At 45.7% G+C, this 16247-nt stretch overlaps 1 protein-coding gene across 20 annotated transcripts in view; it reads right to left on the bottom strand.

The window, feature by feature from the left end:
* Positions 1-16247, bottom strand: part of LOC138060891 (CBP80/20-dependent translation initiation factor-like) — a 212696-nt gene that overhangs the window by 144098 nt on the left and 52351 nt on the right. For 13 of the 20 annotated variants that reach the window (XM_068925331.1, XM_068925319.1, XM_068925322.1 and 10 more), the window contains exon 3: positions 13435-13518. The exons of the other annotated variants lie outside the window; for them this stretch is intronic. In XM_068925331.1, the coding sequence (XP_068781432.1) occupies positions 13435-13518 (84 nt within the window). The remainder of the gene's footprint in view (positions 1-13434; positions 13519-16247) is intronic. 20 annotated transcript variants of the gene reach the window in all.

Genomic DNA, 16247 nt, shown 5'->3' with positions numbered 1-16247 from the left:
GCACGACTTTTGCTCACGGTGGCCTGCAAGACGGCCGTGGGGATTCATGGAGATGGCGCCGGAGATCCCCTGCCAAGCTAAATACCTTCACCCTGAACACCTACCTGGGCTGCAACTTAGCATGTACCTGCACAAATGCCAGAAATTCAGCTGGCCAAAATCAAATCATGAGAAAGGGGGGGGATTAGTTCCACCATACTTTAACATCCAAATTCACTGAGACAAGACAGCACAAGCGTCATGAAACAATGAGAGAAAAATCACTGATGCTGCTTTTACTAAATCTGTTTGTCTTCTGGCTGTAACTCATGGCCCGTGGACCTTTGCTCTGCTATACTCCTTATCTTTTGTGTTTGCTATCCTTATCACTCTCTTCTAATATCTATGTTTTAAAAAATTCCTTTAAAATAGTAATTAAATTTGGAAAAAAAAAACAAAACCCAACAACCTCCACCAGCATCACTATCACCACCAAAACAACCTCAAAAACCCCTCTATAAGTCAGTAACTGGGCTTAACATTAATCAGACGTTCCCTGGTGATTAGATAAAGTGCTCTCACACCTCCAGCCAACAGCAGGACTACCTACAAGTCTCCCACGTGATATTTTTGTTAAATTAGGCCAGCAAAGTGAAGAAACAGACCTGATTTGTCTGCAGCTCTGAAAGTAGCTAAAGAAATGGTTGCAATGGCAAAAAGTTTTGTGTTCCTTGTCCTTGCTTCACACCAACCAGTCACACCCCCATATCCCAGTTCCACCATTCTCTGTTGAGGTGCTCCACAAGAGACCAAGACTCTTCCAGCCTCTTCCAGTACCCAAAACAATGCTTGAACTCTTGTTCCCATCTCTTACCTGGGCCCCAGCTACCTTTCTAAATTTATCCCCTCCACCACGAAGGGACCCCTGAGCCACAAACTGGGCCTCGGAGGGGAACGTGCCTCCTCAAGAGAGCAATCGCAAACAGCTGCTTTAATCCATGAAAATCCTTCCAGCCAACTCTGCAACCCATTGGGAATAGCAAGGCTTGGGTACATTAACACGGCCAACCATCCTCCTTTAGAAACTAGTTGTCAAATCTAACATTTGCATTTTAATTAACAATAATAATATGTTTCACTTACACTGCAATTTTCATCTTTGTAGCTCTTTGCAGCATGAACTAATTAAGCCTCTTTCCTTTCCCAGCCCAAGAGTTAACTCTTTCTGCTGCTTCAGCACAGGTTTGAAAACCCTATTCATAGAAAAAGGGGATGATTTCCCCAGATGTGCAGAAATGGAAATGCAGTGACCGCCTACGTGGTTGCCCTGACTGAAGGCAAGCACGAAGTCAGCTGTGCTGGGAGAAACGTAGGCCAAGCACGGCAATGCCACAAGCCTCAAGCAGCCTGGAGACAACACCGAACTTCCTAGTCACGCTCAACTGTAAGCAAAAATCTCTGCATTTAATATATAGCTTGAGATAGGCCAGAGAAAAAAGGAAGAGAAAGGAACACTAGAGGACTTCTTAAGACACCAGAGCCTCAAGGTCCGGGTCTGAGATAGCCCCTAGCATTTAGCACTGACCCATCGTAGCGCTTGCAAGGAGCTCCCTAAAACAAGCGGTGGGGAGTCCTCCAAAGGGCTCTGGCTGTCCTGCCCACAGAGCAATGACACAACCTTCATGCTCCCTTGGATGCCCAGAAGCTGTACGGAAATAAGCCTTGATCCTTAATCCTGTTATGAACTGGAGAAGGTAGTTATCATGTAAAGGTCCTTTTTTAGGTTTCTCCACAGCAGCAACTTTTATGCGCCCACTTCCTGCTGCAGCTAAGTCTTCCAGTTATGTAAAATTTTGACACCAGACTCCAAGTATTTCTTTCAACAACTCCCTGCTCTCCTAGATCTATTCAAGAACAGCTGTTCTTCCAGTCTTTTCCATGGATAATAAATAATTGAGAAGACATCTTTTAAGGAAAAGAAAAGAAGAATTTGCCCAAAACAGTCTGCTAGGGACAAACTCCCAGCTTCTTTATTCCAAGTGCATTATATAAAGTGATAAAAAACCTTACAGAAAACTCACCCACTCTAAAAATGTCATGCAAAAGATCTGACCATATACAAAAGAAGAGGCAGTTAAGCAAACAGCGCTGAAAAAAACAATTCCGTTTTCTAAGGATTTACGTCTCAAGGTTGAGTGCTTCTTGATGCCTTGACGTCTAATAAGGGTGCACTCTCAGCATCTCTCTCATACAGGCACATCTGGATGTGAAGCAAATTCAACGTAAGGCACAAAGATATTTTTCCTGTTTACCTCCTCCCTCCTTTCCTCAGAGAAATACTAATGCGTTCTCTCTTCCCCATTCTGCCAGCTTTTACAAGAAAACTGTGAGGATTTTGTAAGCCAGAGCTGCTTATCAGCACCCAACCTGGAGCCCAGCCCACCATCTCCCACAGCACGGAATGTAGACGGAGATCTTCACAGAAGAGAGAGCGGCTACCTTGCTTCTCTGCGTCTCTTTGGATGACTTATAAAAATATCTTTTCTTAGACTAATGAATTCAGATGGGAAAAGGAGGCAAGCTTTTGGCAAACAAAATCTGCAGGAGGCCCCACGTGCCTGAAACCACATTCACTTTCCCCAAATATATTATTGGCTAACTAAAGGTATGGCCTTTAGCTATCAATTGTCTCTTGCCTATGTCCTTAGATCCACGCGATTACAGCCATGCTTCCTCTGTTGCAAAGAAAACGTCCTCTTGGCCCTCTTTGTTTTGGTCCAGTCTCTACTACAACTGGTTGTAAGGTTACCTTAAGTTTATTCCACCGATCCCCTCATCCAGCCACCAGCTCCTGAAACCCATTTAGAAACAACAGCTGTAATAGATGTGCAGCTGCCTCTAACTCAGCGCAGTACACTGCGTACAATTACATTAGCCCAATGTTTTGTGATCTACTCAGCCGCCACCTGATTTCCAGGTTAAACATGGTCATTTTGACCTATAAAGCCCTAACTGCTCTGTTTACTGCCTGTCTGAATATCTCCTCTCATTAAATAATTCATTGGCATCATTGCTCAGACCAACCCAAGAAACACTGTGTTTGCATGGGGAGATCAGAAGGCAGGACATTTTTAAGGAAAACGCCAGTTTGGAAATTTGTGGTTTTCAGGCATCATATCCATAAGCAAATACTGCAAAATATGTTTTATTCTTGCCCTTCCCAGCCAACAGGCAGGTGAATAAAGCAACAGCTTATTCTGGAGGTAGGAAAGCCCTTGCTAGAGATCATCTTCTGGTGCTGGTTTGACATAGCTACGCTGTTGTTGGTGTTAGTGGTAGCCTTTGCATTACAAGCTGCTTCCAGATACCTTGCAGAGAGCCAAACTGTGCCCTAGAGAGAGAAAGCACAGAAGGCATGAACCCTGTGGTTACCTGCAAGTGTTAATGACACAATTTTGGGGGCTTGGGTGGGATTTTATTCTACAGTAGGTTTTTCTTTGAAGGAAGACCGAATATTTTCATTATAGGGTTAAAACAACTTAGGTGGGCCCAACAACCTAGTTGGTACACCACCTACCTCCAAACCAAGAGAACTAAAATGGTTCTGGCCTGTTCTTGAAACAGGTTGACAGTGTGCAGTTGAACCCAAAACCTGAAAGAAAACTAGGCTTGCAACAGTGCAGACTCGCCAACAGAGAGCCTGATGGGTGACTGCAGGGAGGTCACTTGTGCTGGGGCAGAAAGGGAGTAAAGGTGGACAAGCACTACCTTAGTTTGTTTGGCACATCTCTAAAGCATGATGAGAAGTCCCGTGGCCGGACTTAGTCAGTTGACACTTGGGTACTGCAGCTCTGGGACTGCATGTTTTTCCAGAACATCAGAAGCCATCTCAGAAAACAGCTATGGGAAAGCACTAATGAACCAGCCCATTTCCGTCTGGCCTGTGAAAGGCAACGAGGGGCTCACAGGGGTCTGAGAGCTGCCAGCAGCAGGGTCTGCAGTTCCACCAGAAACTGCAACAGTCAAGACAGGGTTACCAAGACATGCTAAAGCCATACTCACAACATATATAGCTGTGCAAGAGACCGTCAGGCCAGCAAGCAGGATGTCCTGACTCATTTATCTCATGAACTCAAAGCCAGGATGGTTCTGACTCCTTTTTCGGAGACGCACTTCAGAGGGACCCAGCCATCCCCCTTACCGTGCTGTCTAGACTGATCCATCAGAGAAGACGCGACGCACCTAACGCAGAAGCACCAGCTGTCAAACAGAGCTCTACAGAACGATCTGAACTCCCTCTCTCATTCTTTACCCATCTTCCTCACTCCTTCCTAGCCTCCAATCTGCTGTAGTACCTGCTCCTTGCGTCAGTAATGGCAGAGCAAGAAGTGACACCAAACCCCTCTCCCAGCCTTGCATAAACACTGCCCATCCTGAAAGCAGCCACGTGTTCAGAGGGGAAATGCAGGGCTGCACAACCATGTCTCGGAGACCAGTACCACTTCTACCCCAGCCAGCAGAGCATTACAACTTCTGCATGGCAGAGGTTCATGTTTCACTGATGCTTTCTGCATCCACTTGACAGGAAAGAAGTAGGCACGAGAAAACTAGAAGACCTGTGGATCTGCAGCTATGCACAATTACCCTTTTTACACAAAGGCCTGGCCCTCAAGCACTGGATCCAGCATAGGTGCAGCGCTGTCGCCACTTCATCATCTCAAGGGATGGAGTGCTTCCTCCTTGGTCTCCAACCACAGCCCTGCTCTCTCACTGGGTGCCTGGGCTGTATGGCTCATAAAGCCAAGGAGACTGCATCATTCTGCCCAATTTACACAAATGGAAACTGAGGATGACAAAATCAAACTGCCAGAGGACCTCCACAATAAGTCCCTAGTGACACCACACCTAGGAGACACCTTTCTCCATCCTCTGTAAGCAGCAGCAGTTCTTCTCATCAGGCAAAGTAGTGAACGTTTCATTCTCCGCCTACACATAAGGGGCAAGGAGGAGCAGCTTTAAAGCTACGTACAACTCGCAGAAACCCCTGAAAGCTTCCATGCCTGAAGCAGTCTGACACAACAACCTAAGAAGACAAATTCCTTCAAAAGATAAGTAAATAATTCAATGTTCAGAATGGGGAGAAGGCTAAGGGCCTTGAGAGCAAAGTTCCCTGTTGCATTTATCCACCAGGCAAGAGCAGTGTGGCGCAGAAGGATGCAATTAAAAGTCACAAGTTACTTCCACACTCATCCCATCCCCCTCCAAAATCAACTCCTTTCTTTGCAAGCCACTACCTAACCTAATTTCAGCCCACACTAGTACATTGCCATCCTGAAACGAGCACAGAGCAGGAGCAGGAGGACATGCGTTCCCATGCCAGATGGAGACACTGAGCCCGCAATCCACCAGCCTTCCTCTACGCTACTCTTCTCCTTACTCACTGTTCTCTACGTATCACCTACACAACACCACAGCAGGCACAGAAGTGCCTGTTTTGGACAGCAAAGATCACCCTTAAAGCAGTTATGGATGAAGAACAGAACAAATCTCAGTAACTGCAAATGTACAAGGAGAAAGGTCATAAGAATGTAAGAACAGCCAAGTTAGGACGGATCAAAGGTCCATCTAGCCTATTTCTACCAGCAGTCAGTAGCAGATATGTAGGGAAAGAGCATAAGACCAATGAAGATCACGGTGACCTTTCCGCAGTACACGCTCTTGGTATACTCGTGCCCTAGATGAACATTCATGCGCAGAAAACTAGACACTGTGAAGGATCCTAGGGCTTCTGGCTGACCAGTCAGCAGAAATCTAAGGACGTTTACTAGAAGAGTAAAGTTGCCAGGGGCCACAGTTATTCACTGAGGGCAGTATACCCTCATAGTGAAAACCCCACTGCAGCTTCAAGCAGAAGAGGTAAGTGTCTTCTCCATCTCCTCAAGTGTGCGTACGCTGCTGCTGCGTTGTAGCAGGGTATGTTCTTTGCTTTCTGCAAAGTGGTCGTATCTCAAATGGGGAGGAAGATGATTTCCCATATGCAGATCTCACTCTGTCAGGAAGGAGATGTGTGAATACTAATAACCATGGGAAATTTCTGAAAATGACACAGATTTGCCAAAATCAGATGCTACTGAACCATTCCAGACCTCTCCAGCCCTGATTCTAAGTTGTTGTCTGGAGAGCTTGCAGGAAAACATTTCTTGCCTTCTTGCTGGCGCAGAGAAGGGGAATCCCAAACTGCCCCCGGGGATCACGTGCTACTTTTTGCTGAGCAAGCAAATAATTGCACTTCAGCTCCAAACCCAAGGATGGGCAATTTAAACCAGAAGCTGTCTAACCAGCATAGGGAAGTGAATTAAATCATAAGCACGGAGACCTCCTCAGCCTCTTTACAGAGGCCACCCACTCTCTAAAGCTGATCCTGGAAGCCACGGATTTGGGGCTTTACTCTGCCCACTGATGCCAGTTGATTTAAGCCAGTAAGCAGAAGACTTCACCGCGGACCCGAGTTTCTGCTACGGCGCTGCTGGTAACGGAGTCTCGGCCTGACTTCAGCTGCTCAGTGTAGCACTACGTGAGACAGAGAGATCCTGTCTGCCTCTGTAGTATCCGTTACAGAAAATTTCCTCACGTTTGACCCAAGGCAGTCAACCAGCACTAATGTCTGCGATGAAAATCTCTGCACTGTTTGATTAAATAGGGATTGCGAGAGAAAGCTATCATTTGTCATCTCTCTCACTTATCGTGTTAGAACCTAGAATGCTAGGAAAAGAATACTAAGTATTACTATATCACAGTATTTAATTATACTATCTACAATATATAGTATTACAGCACTGTAAAGTATAAAATAGTCCTGTACTGAGTACTGCAAAGGACAGGACTGCGTTTCTTGGAGGATGACACCCGAAGCACAGCAGCTTGCTCTGTGGTAGTCACTCACATTTTATTGCTGAGATATTTCATTGTGGGTCAGAGAAAATCCGAACAGCAATCTGTACCATCAATCTTCCCTCCCCAAAACCCACCAACGTTCCTCTATGACGTGAGAAATCTATAATGATCCTGACTTGGCTTTTTTCACTTTCTGTAGAATTAAGTTTCACTGCACATTGAAACCTGCTGCTCCCCAACGGAAATAGCCTTCACACATCACCCCATCCTGAAGCTGCTTCAGGACAACCTGGGCAACGGCCGTACTAACGCCTTTGCTTTGGCACTATAACAGCCTTTTCAGTCACGACTTCATAGGGTCAGCCAAGTATTGAGCACCAGAGGGGGGTTCTGAAGTTCAGACGCGTCACGTAACTTTTGGGTCCCCTCACTTATAACTGGATCTGCTCTGACCCCACCCCACCCGAAGACAACTCCCCCAGGCTATGACTCACCGATGCAGGCGGGCCAGATGTTCTCTGCCTACAGCCTGAGCTCACACAACGGGAAGCACCTCCCATGAGGGAGCGTTTTGACACATCAGCACAGCACTATGCTTCCTTGAGTGATGGAGACAGTGGGGATAAGGTTTTATGTAAGATTAATTTTGATTTTGTGGAGATGTAGAAACTTCTCACACTTACATTATCAGCCAGGCTTGGGCGTATATTCAGATATCCTCGGCAGGATGTGCTACACAGTCACAACGGCACACAATCCCGGCAAAGCCCTCCAAAGCTCTGTCTGTGCTACTGAACAGCCCAGGGAATGTTCCCAGGCACCAAGACTTTGACGTTTTACGCTGTTAACTTGTTAGGACTGTCGCTGGGACGCTTCTGGCCCAGGTCAGCTAGTCCTGCTCAGACAATGCTCAGCCACGGTAGAGAATGAGCAGAGGGACTGCTCTCAAAAGGCAGCTTCCTTGCGTGCACCCTATTCTGGATGCTAGGAGTGTTTAATAACACACGTGGGTGCTGCTCTGTGGCAGTTATCAAGGAACAGTCTTAAACGCATTTAGCTTATCAGCACAGAGGTAGCTTAAGAGTTTGGGACAGACAGTGTAGAGGCAAACCAGTTAGCACTTAAGAACAACATTACAGGATGTCCTCTGCTGAGCTGGAAGGCAGGCCAGACCTCCTTTAACATCGAGCTCATCATTTGCTTCCAGTTTCATTTTATTTTATAAGTCTGTGGGCCACAAAAATAGGATCACCTTTCTTCTGCATCTCCAGTTCCCCTCCATTTCCCAGAAGCTATTTGTGGATTAGGGACAAATTGAAGAGTAAAATATTTGTTTGACCTTCTGTTTCCAGCATCAGATATTCTGGCCCAAGAGGATGGGGCTTTCTTTAAGGAAATGCACCATTTTCTTCTCATCCCAAGAGATGAAGTTTTAAAATCGCCAACTCTGCCAATCCCAAGTCAAGGAGAATCTCCTGAGGTCCCCAGTCATGCAACACATCCCTGCTGCACATGGTGAGACAAATGCACACCCATAAGCAGTAAAATGAATCGCAGTCCCATTCATTCCCAAGAATGCAGGCTTTCACTTGGTGATGATGGGTGACATCTGGCCAGGAAAGAGCAGTTTCAACCCACCCTCTCCCTCCACCTAGAGAAAAGGGACAAGCCCACAGAGTTGCTCTGTTCTTTGTTAATGCCCCTTCCATACGAAGGGCCTTGGATGGAGATGCTGACAGCCCTTTTGCGGATAAAGAGCTCTGCTGGACCTCTAAAGACATACCATACCAGAAGCCTTTTACTTAATGAACTGCTCTCAAAAACACATCAAAGAGTTTCCTATTTGCAACAGTCTCACAAGGGGAATGCAAATAAAGTATTATATAATAATTTTCCTGCTTTCCCACTGGGTCTTTTTAGAAAAAAAAATTCAAACATAAAAAGATTAAAAATGATTCCATTATCTAAACTTTCCTCATTTATATGGGCATTATGGTGCACAGACAGCATCTTACATGCATCGATGGGAGTAGTTTTCACCCCAGAGGCTCACATCACACTAATGGACTTTTTTAAGGGGAGCACTCAGCCCACCACTCAAACGCAGGGAGGCTTAGCAGAGCACAACAGTGTTATGCAGCAAACGAAAGATGCTACTGCTCACGCTGGGAAACAAGAAGAGTTGTAGATGAGCAGAATGCAATTATATGATTGGGATTTTTCTCATGACATGTGTGTCATGAGATCTTCTATGACCACAAGTAACCAGTTTGAGCCTTTCTTCCCCACAAATCGTCTTCTCATAGTCACCTCTCCACAGAACTGGAAAGATGAGAGTAAAAGTTTTCCAGGGAAAATTTTGTCCGTTTATGAACAACTATTTTGCACAGGCTACGCAAACTGCAGAGTGCTGCCCTATGGGCACCGACTCCAGTGCAGTCTCATGCAGTGGCTAACAGCAGATATCTAACCAAGGAGCATAAGAAACAGGGCAAGTATGGGGTGATCTTTCCCGGAGACACCCGAGACCCCAAGGAAAAACAGCAATATAACAACACCCTAGACTGGAGGTTGCATCAAGACATACTATTACCCATAAACGGGCATATTATCCAGGAATTCCTATCATCCTCTTGTGAATTCACATGCACAACATCCTGTGGATGCTTACATACACATACATTGAAAATATATATGAATGCCTATATAAATACATAATGTACCTTTACCCTGCTGAGAAAAGAAAATCTTCCTTTCGTTTGCCTTAACCTTGCTACCAGACAATTCCATGGAGTATGCCCCAATTCTCGTGTTGCAAGAAACAACTGAAAATTGCTCCCTATTGCCCTCCTCCCTTGGCATTTGTGATTTCACAGGTCTCCATCGTAAATGGAAGGACTCTCACAGCTCTCCATAGAGGATGCCCTTCCTCATCTCCAGTGCGAGGAATATCATGGTCAGTGCAGAGAGTGATATGCAACCCATGGTTTCACAGAAGCTGAAGCCAGTAAATATTTTAGCTGAGAAATACTCCGATGCAAACTGGCACTTCTTGCACAACTGGCAATATAGAAACTTCAACGGGAAATAAAATATGAAGATGGAAAATTCCTTTTTCCAACAAAACCTCTCAAAATCCATTAAATTTGCAACAGAAAAACTTAACAACATCCCTTGGGAAATAATTAACGAGCCTTTTTTCCCCTAGCAGGTTTGAACAGCGACTGGTAATTTACATATATGATAAATACCTTATTAATGCATTATTTTTTATGTTTAAAGCTACCAGTCAAAAATCAACAGCCTGAAACAATAATAAACTGAACCTAATTCTCCCCAGCAGTGTTTCAGTCGTATATCAGTAACGGAAAGTGAAATGTTGACTGGGCAGAAGAACAATAGCTTGCAGCTCCCCTTTGGTGCCAAGGAAAATTTGTAACTCGCTGTTCAAGGAAGTCAAACGTGGAAAGAGCTAATTATTAGCTCTGCTACAGGCTAGGAGAGAACCCAAATGCTGGGAAAACAGATCAGAAAGCACAGCTTGGACATATGTGAATGGTATTTGTATATACAAAACAAGCTCCCCATTGGAGGAGATCAAAAAGGTTCAGCAGCCAGGAAAAAAACCAAAACGGAATTGGGGGGGAAAAAAAAAAAAAAAAAAATCAAGCGCAAGGCAGATGAAAGATGTCAGGTCTGCGTCGATCTGAGTCAGAAATGCATCACTGATGCTTGACCTCCGCCTTCTCCCGCGGCATAAATCCACCGGGAGACCTTCGTGTCAGCACATCAGCTGAGCCCCGCAAGCCAATTGCTGCTTGGCTGCTTCTGGCTCGGGAGACTAACCTGAGACATTCTTCAATAGGAGGGGGAAAAAAAAAAAAAAAACCAAGAAACAAAAACCCCCACAATCCTGCTAATATCCTGAGTGACCCACGGAGGCTTACGGAAACCGCGAGGCTCCGATCTGAATTTCAAGCAGCCGGCCAAGTTAGCATGCAGGAGGCGACACGGACTGGGGGGGAGGCAAACACACTGAGGATTTGCTACTGAATAGTTCCGAGCGGCCAGAAGACGGCAGATCAAAGCTGTAATAAATTGAATCCACAATTAGGCTTGCCACCTTCGGAGGCTCAGTTGAAGTAGCGTCTTTGTACAACGTGCAACTTCCAAGATGATAAAATCTCTGCATCTTGTCTCTGTTATGCACAAGTGTTCGTATATATTTATCTCCCTTTTCTGAGGGTTCTCAGCTCCTTCATATCAAGGTACAAAGCATGGAAGAGAAATCTGAATTTCTGTCCCACAGCTGAGCAATTTTCAGTGCTCTTCACTTGGACGGGAATCTGCTTGGGAAAAGCTGTGCCCGGAGCAGGGAATGGAAACCGGATACAGGTTGCTGTGAAGCTGCAGGTTCCCGCACACCCAGGCTCTCCGCTTGCTCTTTGGGGAAGGGGCTCTTGGACGCTTTTGCATGAGACTCCGTGCACGAGACTGAGAATTGGAGGAGAGCAAGCAGGGGAAGAGTACAGAAATCACTTGCCTTAAGCACCTGCCCTAGGAGATGCATCCAGCAACTGTGGAAACTGCACTTGCGAATATCGCTTTACTCATTCTTAGTGCAGCAAGAAATTGTAACTAGAACAAGTTCACTTTGCTCTTATTTCCTCTTTTCTCCCAACTCTCCCTTCCTTTCTCTCTGCACAGATTTACTAGCACTCCCCATAGCTCTCACATCTCTTTGCTTTCTCTTTCCTAACTGCAGTACCTCCTTAAGTCTTCACCACATTCATCACTCAGCTGTGGCTTTCTTCCCATCTTCCTTGGGATGGGAAGGGCCTTTGTTAGCATCTCTGTTTCAGCTCCTCCTTGGTCCCCTCCCTGGGGCTGGAAACAGAGCCCAGGAGTGTCCCAGGGCTAGACCGCAAGACTCGCAAGCCAGGAAGCTCCAGCCCATAGCACGGGACCCACCAGACAATCGCTGGCATAAAAACAGCTCCACAATTAGGAATTAAGAAAGCTGGTATTATCCTACAGGTTTTTACTCTCCTCACTTGTTTTATGTCATGCTGTAGGTTAAATTCTTCCAGTCCTGTGAGGAGCTCATACTTTTAAGACAAATAATCTGCTTTTCAGGTTTGGAGGCAGCAGCTGATGACGACAGAGCGCAGTTAAGAGGGCAACGTTAAAAGAAATGCCGGTCCCCTCCCTCTGGTTGCCAGACCTTTTTCTGGAAGGAGACAGCCTGCCGTCTCCGGGTGACTCACAGGATTCCCGCTCTCCCTCCAGCTGGCTCAGCCTCCTATCTCCTCTGGGGAACACTGCCTTCACTGCCTTTACAGTGAAAGGGCTGATGGTCTCGCTGTGGCATGGCAGCTCCTGAGCCACGTGACAACTGTCAAATCCATACCTTTTCCCTTGCCAGTCCTCTCCCAAAGTGGTGCTGGTGCTGAGGAGGAAAATCCATCTCCAGTGATGCCAGGAGTACTTGGTAGATACTCTTCATTGATGTTTGCATCACATGCAATTACCAAAAATAACTCACACTTAAGCTTCCACTAGGGCTATCATTGCAAGCTCAACATTGGCTCTCAGGATTTGCAGTTTTGCTTCTTCTCTCAGTCAGCCCTCTCAGCTCTTTAATCCTCTTGCCTGCAACACCACCCTTGTATTGTAGCTAATATCCCAGCAGGCACATAACTTAGACACGTAACTACTCGGAGCTCCCTTATCTCAGCCATGTCTCATGCTTCCAACTCCGCTTTGATGCTGCAAATTGCTCCCTCACAAAGGTTGTAATAAGCTCTTCAGGAATAAATGGAATATTCTGCGTTTCTGTTCCTTTATTCCTTCTGTTCCTGCGCTTCTGTTCCTTTGTTCCTAAATTCCTATATTTAATAAGCTTCTGGTCAAAGTGATGTGCATGACAGGAAGTTCTTCATCTCCCATGGCTTCAGCAGGGGTGAGCTTTCCATGATGACTAAAAGGACAAGGTCTCTTGTCGCATATTTGCATCGGACTGCAACTCAGGAAGGACAGTGAAGCAGAACGTGAACTCAGGACACGTACCGGGACATAAATCTGTTCCTTGTGCCCCAGCTTCCCTTCACACCAGGCGAAGCACCTCAGCTCTGAAATGGGTCTGGTAGCTCAATAAATATTTCTCCTCCCTATTTTCTAGCACTCAGAGCACTAGCAATCTAGCAAAGTTTCCTGTTGGGGCTTGATGAGGTATCAATAAACAAAGGCTAAGTGGTACAAAAACCACAAGAAAAAAAGGTGCACGAAAGCAAAAAGATGAAAGCATAGTGATGTCCAAGTCATTACCACCCAAAAGTCCTGCTTCTCAAGAGTGCAAATCAAGAATCTCCACACTTGGTTTTCACTAAGCCTAAATATCCCTGCTGGGCCTCCTTTAGAAGGCATTGCTGCAACACCCGGCACATCTCTTTCTCTGGGAGAGGGAACGCTGACGGCACAGAAAGCCTCCATGCTCCTAGATGACACAGTAAAGAGATAAAAGCAAGGCTTTGGTGAGGAAGAGCTAAACACAACCCCTACCTGATTGTGTTCGTGAGCCGACGAGCCCTTCCCTCTCGATGGGGAACAGCTGCCATCAAGCTGCTCACTACAATCCGCCGTCCACTGCAAAAGGGATAGAAAGGCATTGTGTAAAATAATACCTGGGTCGGGGACGCTGCTGAGTCAGTCCACAGCACACAGCAAACACCGGCCAGCTGCTCTCCGAGGCCACGGGAATCACCGAACAGGGCCCCCACTGGAAAGGAGGGAAGATCTCAAAGGTTTTGGCCCCGACATGGTCCAGCAGTAGATGGTGAGAGGGAAGATTCATGAACAATTGCAAGAAATTGAAAAAGAAGCTGTCGCCGCCGAAAGCCTCACGTGTCCACATGGATACGTCCAGGGAGAAGCTTCCCGGCACAAACGCCGCCTACAACAGCGTCTTTCATGCCCAGAGGAGCAGGCATAAGGAAACTTTGTTAAACAAACATCCTCAGTATTTCCTTGCAGGCTCCAGTAGCGTTTTTGGTGTATTAGGGATGGCACGGCCAGCTCACTATGTCCCAGACCCAACTTGTCTTGATTACTGTTTCCCATGGAGCCTTACACAGCTTCTGCTTCTCCCCACCCTGTTTAGCTTAATAACACATATTAGTCCAGAGCTGCCACAATATCAGCTCAATACGACCACCCAGGATCGTGCAGCAGAAGAGGCAAGGACACAGATCCTCCCCATCTCTTTGGCTAACCACCTACAGATAATTTTACTAAAGATGGAGAGATCATTTCCACAAAAGTTTTTTTTTTTTTAAAAAAAAAAAAAACCAAAATCATAGCCCAAAATTGCATATTCTATCTGATTCGATTCCATCTCTCCAGTCCACACTGGCTTTTCCTCATGATGAAGGAGGTGAACGTCATGGGGCTTTCCAACCATAAGGGATCATACGCTCTCGAGCCTAGCGGGCCAGCACAGCACACTGAAGAGGACAGCAACCATGCAATGACTACGACTTCCTCCAAAGTTTGACAGTGAGGTGCTTGTACCAAAATAATTCCGCTAGGGATCATTTCGGGTTTTTTCCTAATAAAAGGGGCAATATATCATGCTGAAAAAAAAATTAAGCCTTTTTCACAACACAAACATGAAAGATATCATCTAATCCAAAGTCAATTTTTTGGTGTCCCCCAAAGTTGAGACTGAACATTTTCAACCAGTCCCATTTCTGAGCTCTTTCGTCCTGGAACTGCCTGACTGAGTAAGCATTGCAGAGAGAGCTGCTGCTTGGGTGACATTACAAGGGCTGAGACACTGAGAAAAAAGGAAAAAAAAAAATCAATTCCATATAAACAGCAGCTAACTGAGAGCTTCTCGACAGACAGGAACGGCTCACCCATTACGTTAACAGCCTCCACTGCCGTACAGAATTGAGAGGAAAGGGCATTTTTCTCCTGACTTTACTCTCTTTTCTCATGGGAGCAAGGTTGGAGATACCCACGTGATGGGAACGTGGGTATCTCCACGTATAGGTATAGCCTTCATTAGATTGGCTATAGACTCAATTTCCCTGCAAGTGGCTTGCAGTATACAGGACAATACAACATGCCCTTCCTTTCTCAGGGCAGCAGTTTTTTTCCCGGGATGCTGTACCGGCTGAGCATCTCATATACATGGTTGAGTGGATTTATCCTCTCTCAGATAGCGAAAGCATTATTATAGCCGCAAGGAAGCGAGCCACAGAGAGATTAAGTAACTTGCCCAAAGCTAAAGATTAAGTTACTGGCAGAACCTTGCAGTTAAAAACAATTTTCTTTGTCTCAGTCCAGTGCCTTAGCCATAAAACCATCCTTCTTCCTCCAGCTCTCATTAAAAGCAAACGTGCTACCTTCAAATCAATTTAAGAGTCTGAGCCAGCTTCCCACCCAGCAGCTCCAGTGAGCAGCAGGATACATGCATGTTTATTTTTTGCTTTGATAAGAAGCGACTGGAAAAAGAAAACCAGTAATACATTATTTCTGATTATTTCTTAGGCAAATTTGGGGTAAGAGGTAGGAACACAAGTATCCTTTCCAGAGAATATGCATCATCCTTGATGCATTCCTTAAGACAACTTGATAAACACAGATGACTTATGGAACGTCTCTGCCTCGCTTCTTGCCCCATGCGCAGCCCTAAAATGCTGCATTTGGCTGGAATTTCACCTAAAATTCCCACTTCCAAGTAGACACCAATGAGGTGGTGTTAAGCACATTTAGCTGCTTAACTTGAGATGCCTTTAAAAATGGTTTAATTAAAAGGCTGGATGTTCAGCTCTTTCATCATTAGTCCTTTCCCCCCCTCGCTGCCCCCAAGACACTCAGGTTTTATTTCAGAGACCCTACCCCTAGATTTGATGTAAAAAAAATTCAGCAGCTCCCTTTGAACACGGAAAGTTAAAATTCCATTTCCACAAACAGAAGATGGATTTAGTTGTGGCAACCAGGGATCTCAATGCGGAAACTGTAAATGGGCTGTCATGAAAACTAACAGCTTTTGTGCCGGAGATGCCATGGGGAGCCCAGGGTTGGCGGCAAAGGTTTGGACAGACTGCCCTCGGCTGACTGCCCTCAGGTCAGTGTGATAACTTTGCAGTGAACACCAGATTTCATTTATCCTTTCCTTTAATGGAAGGGGGGAAATCAGGATGAATATTTGTGTACCATCCAGAATTAAGCCTCTTCTGAGCCGTGAAGCGGTTGTAGAACTTAGACTACTAATTTATTTCTAATTCAATAGCATTTCTAAACTTGGCATATTAAAGCAAGCAGTACTTGCCTGTTTGACCTGAAGCCCCTCCAAAGCATCACTTCAA

The sequence above is a fragment of the Struthio camelus genome, chromosome W (assembly GCF_040807025.1).
Source record: "Struthio camelus isolate bStrCam1 chromosome W, bStrCam1.hap1, whole genome shotgun sequence".
Lineage (NCBI taxonomy): Eukaryota > Metazoa > Chordata > Aves > Struthioniformes > Struthionidae > Struthio > Struthio camelus.
Note: the sequence above shows the minus strand (reverse complement) of the source record. Positions and strands in the feature narration are given on the sequence as shown.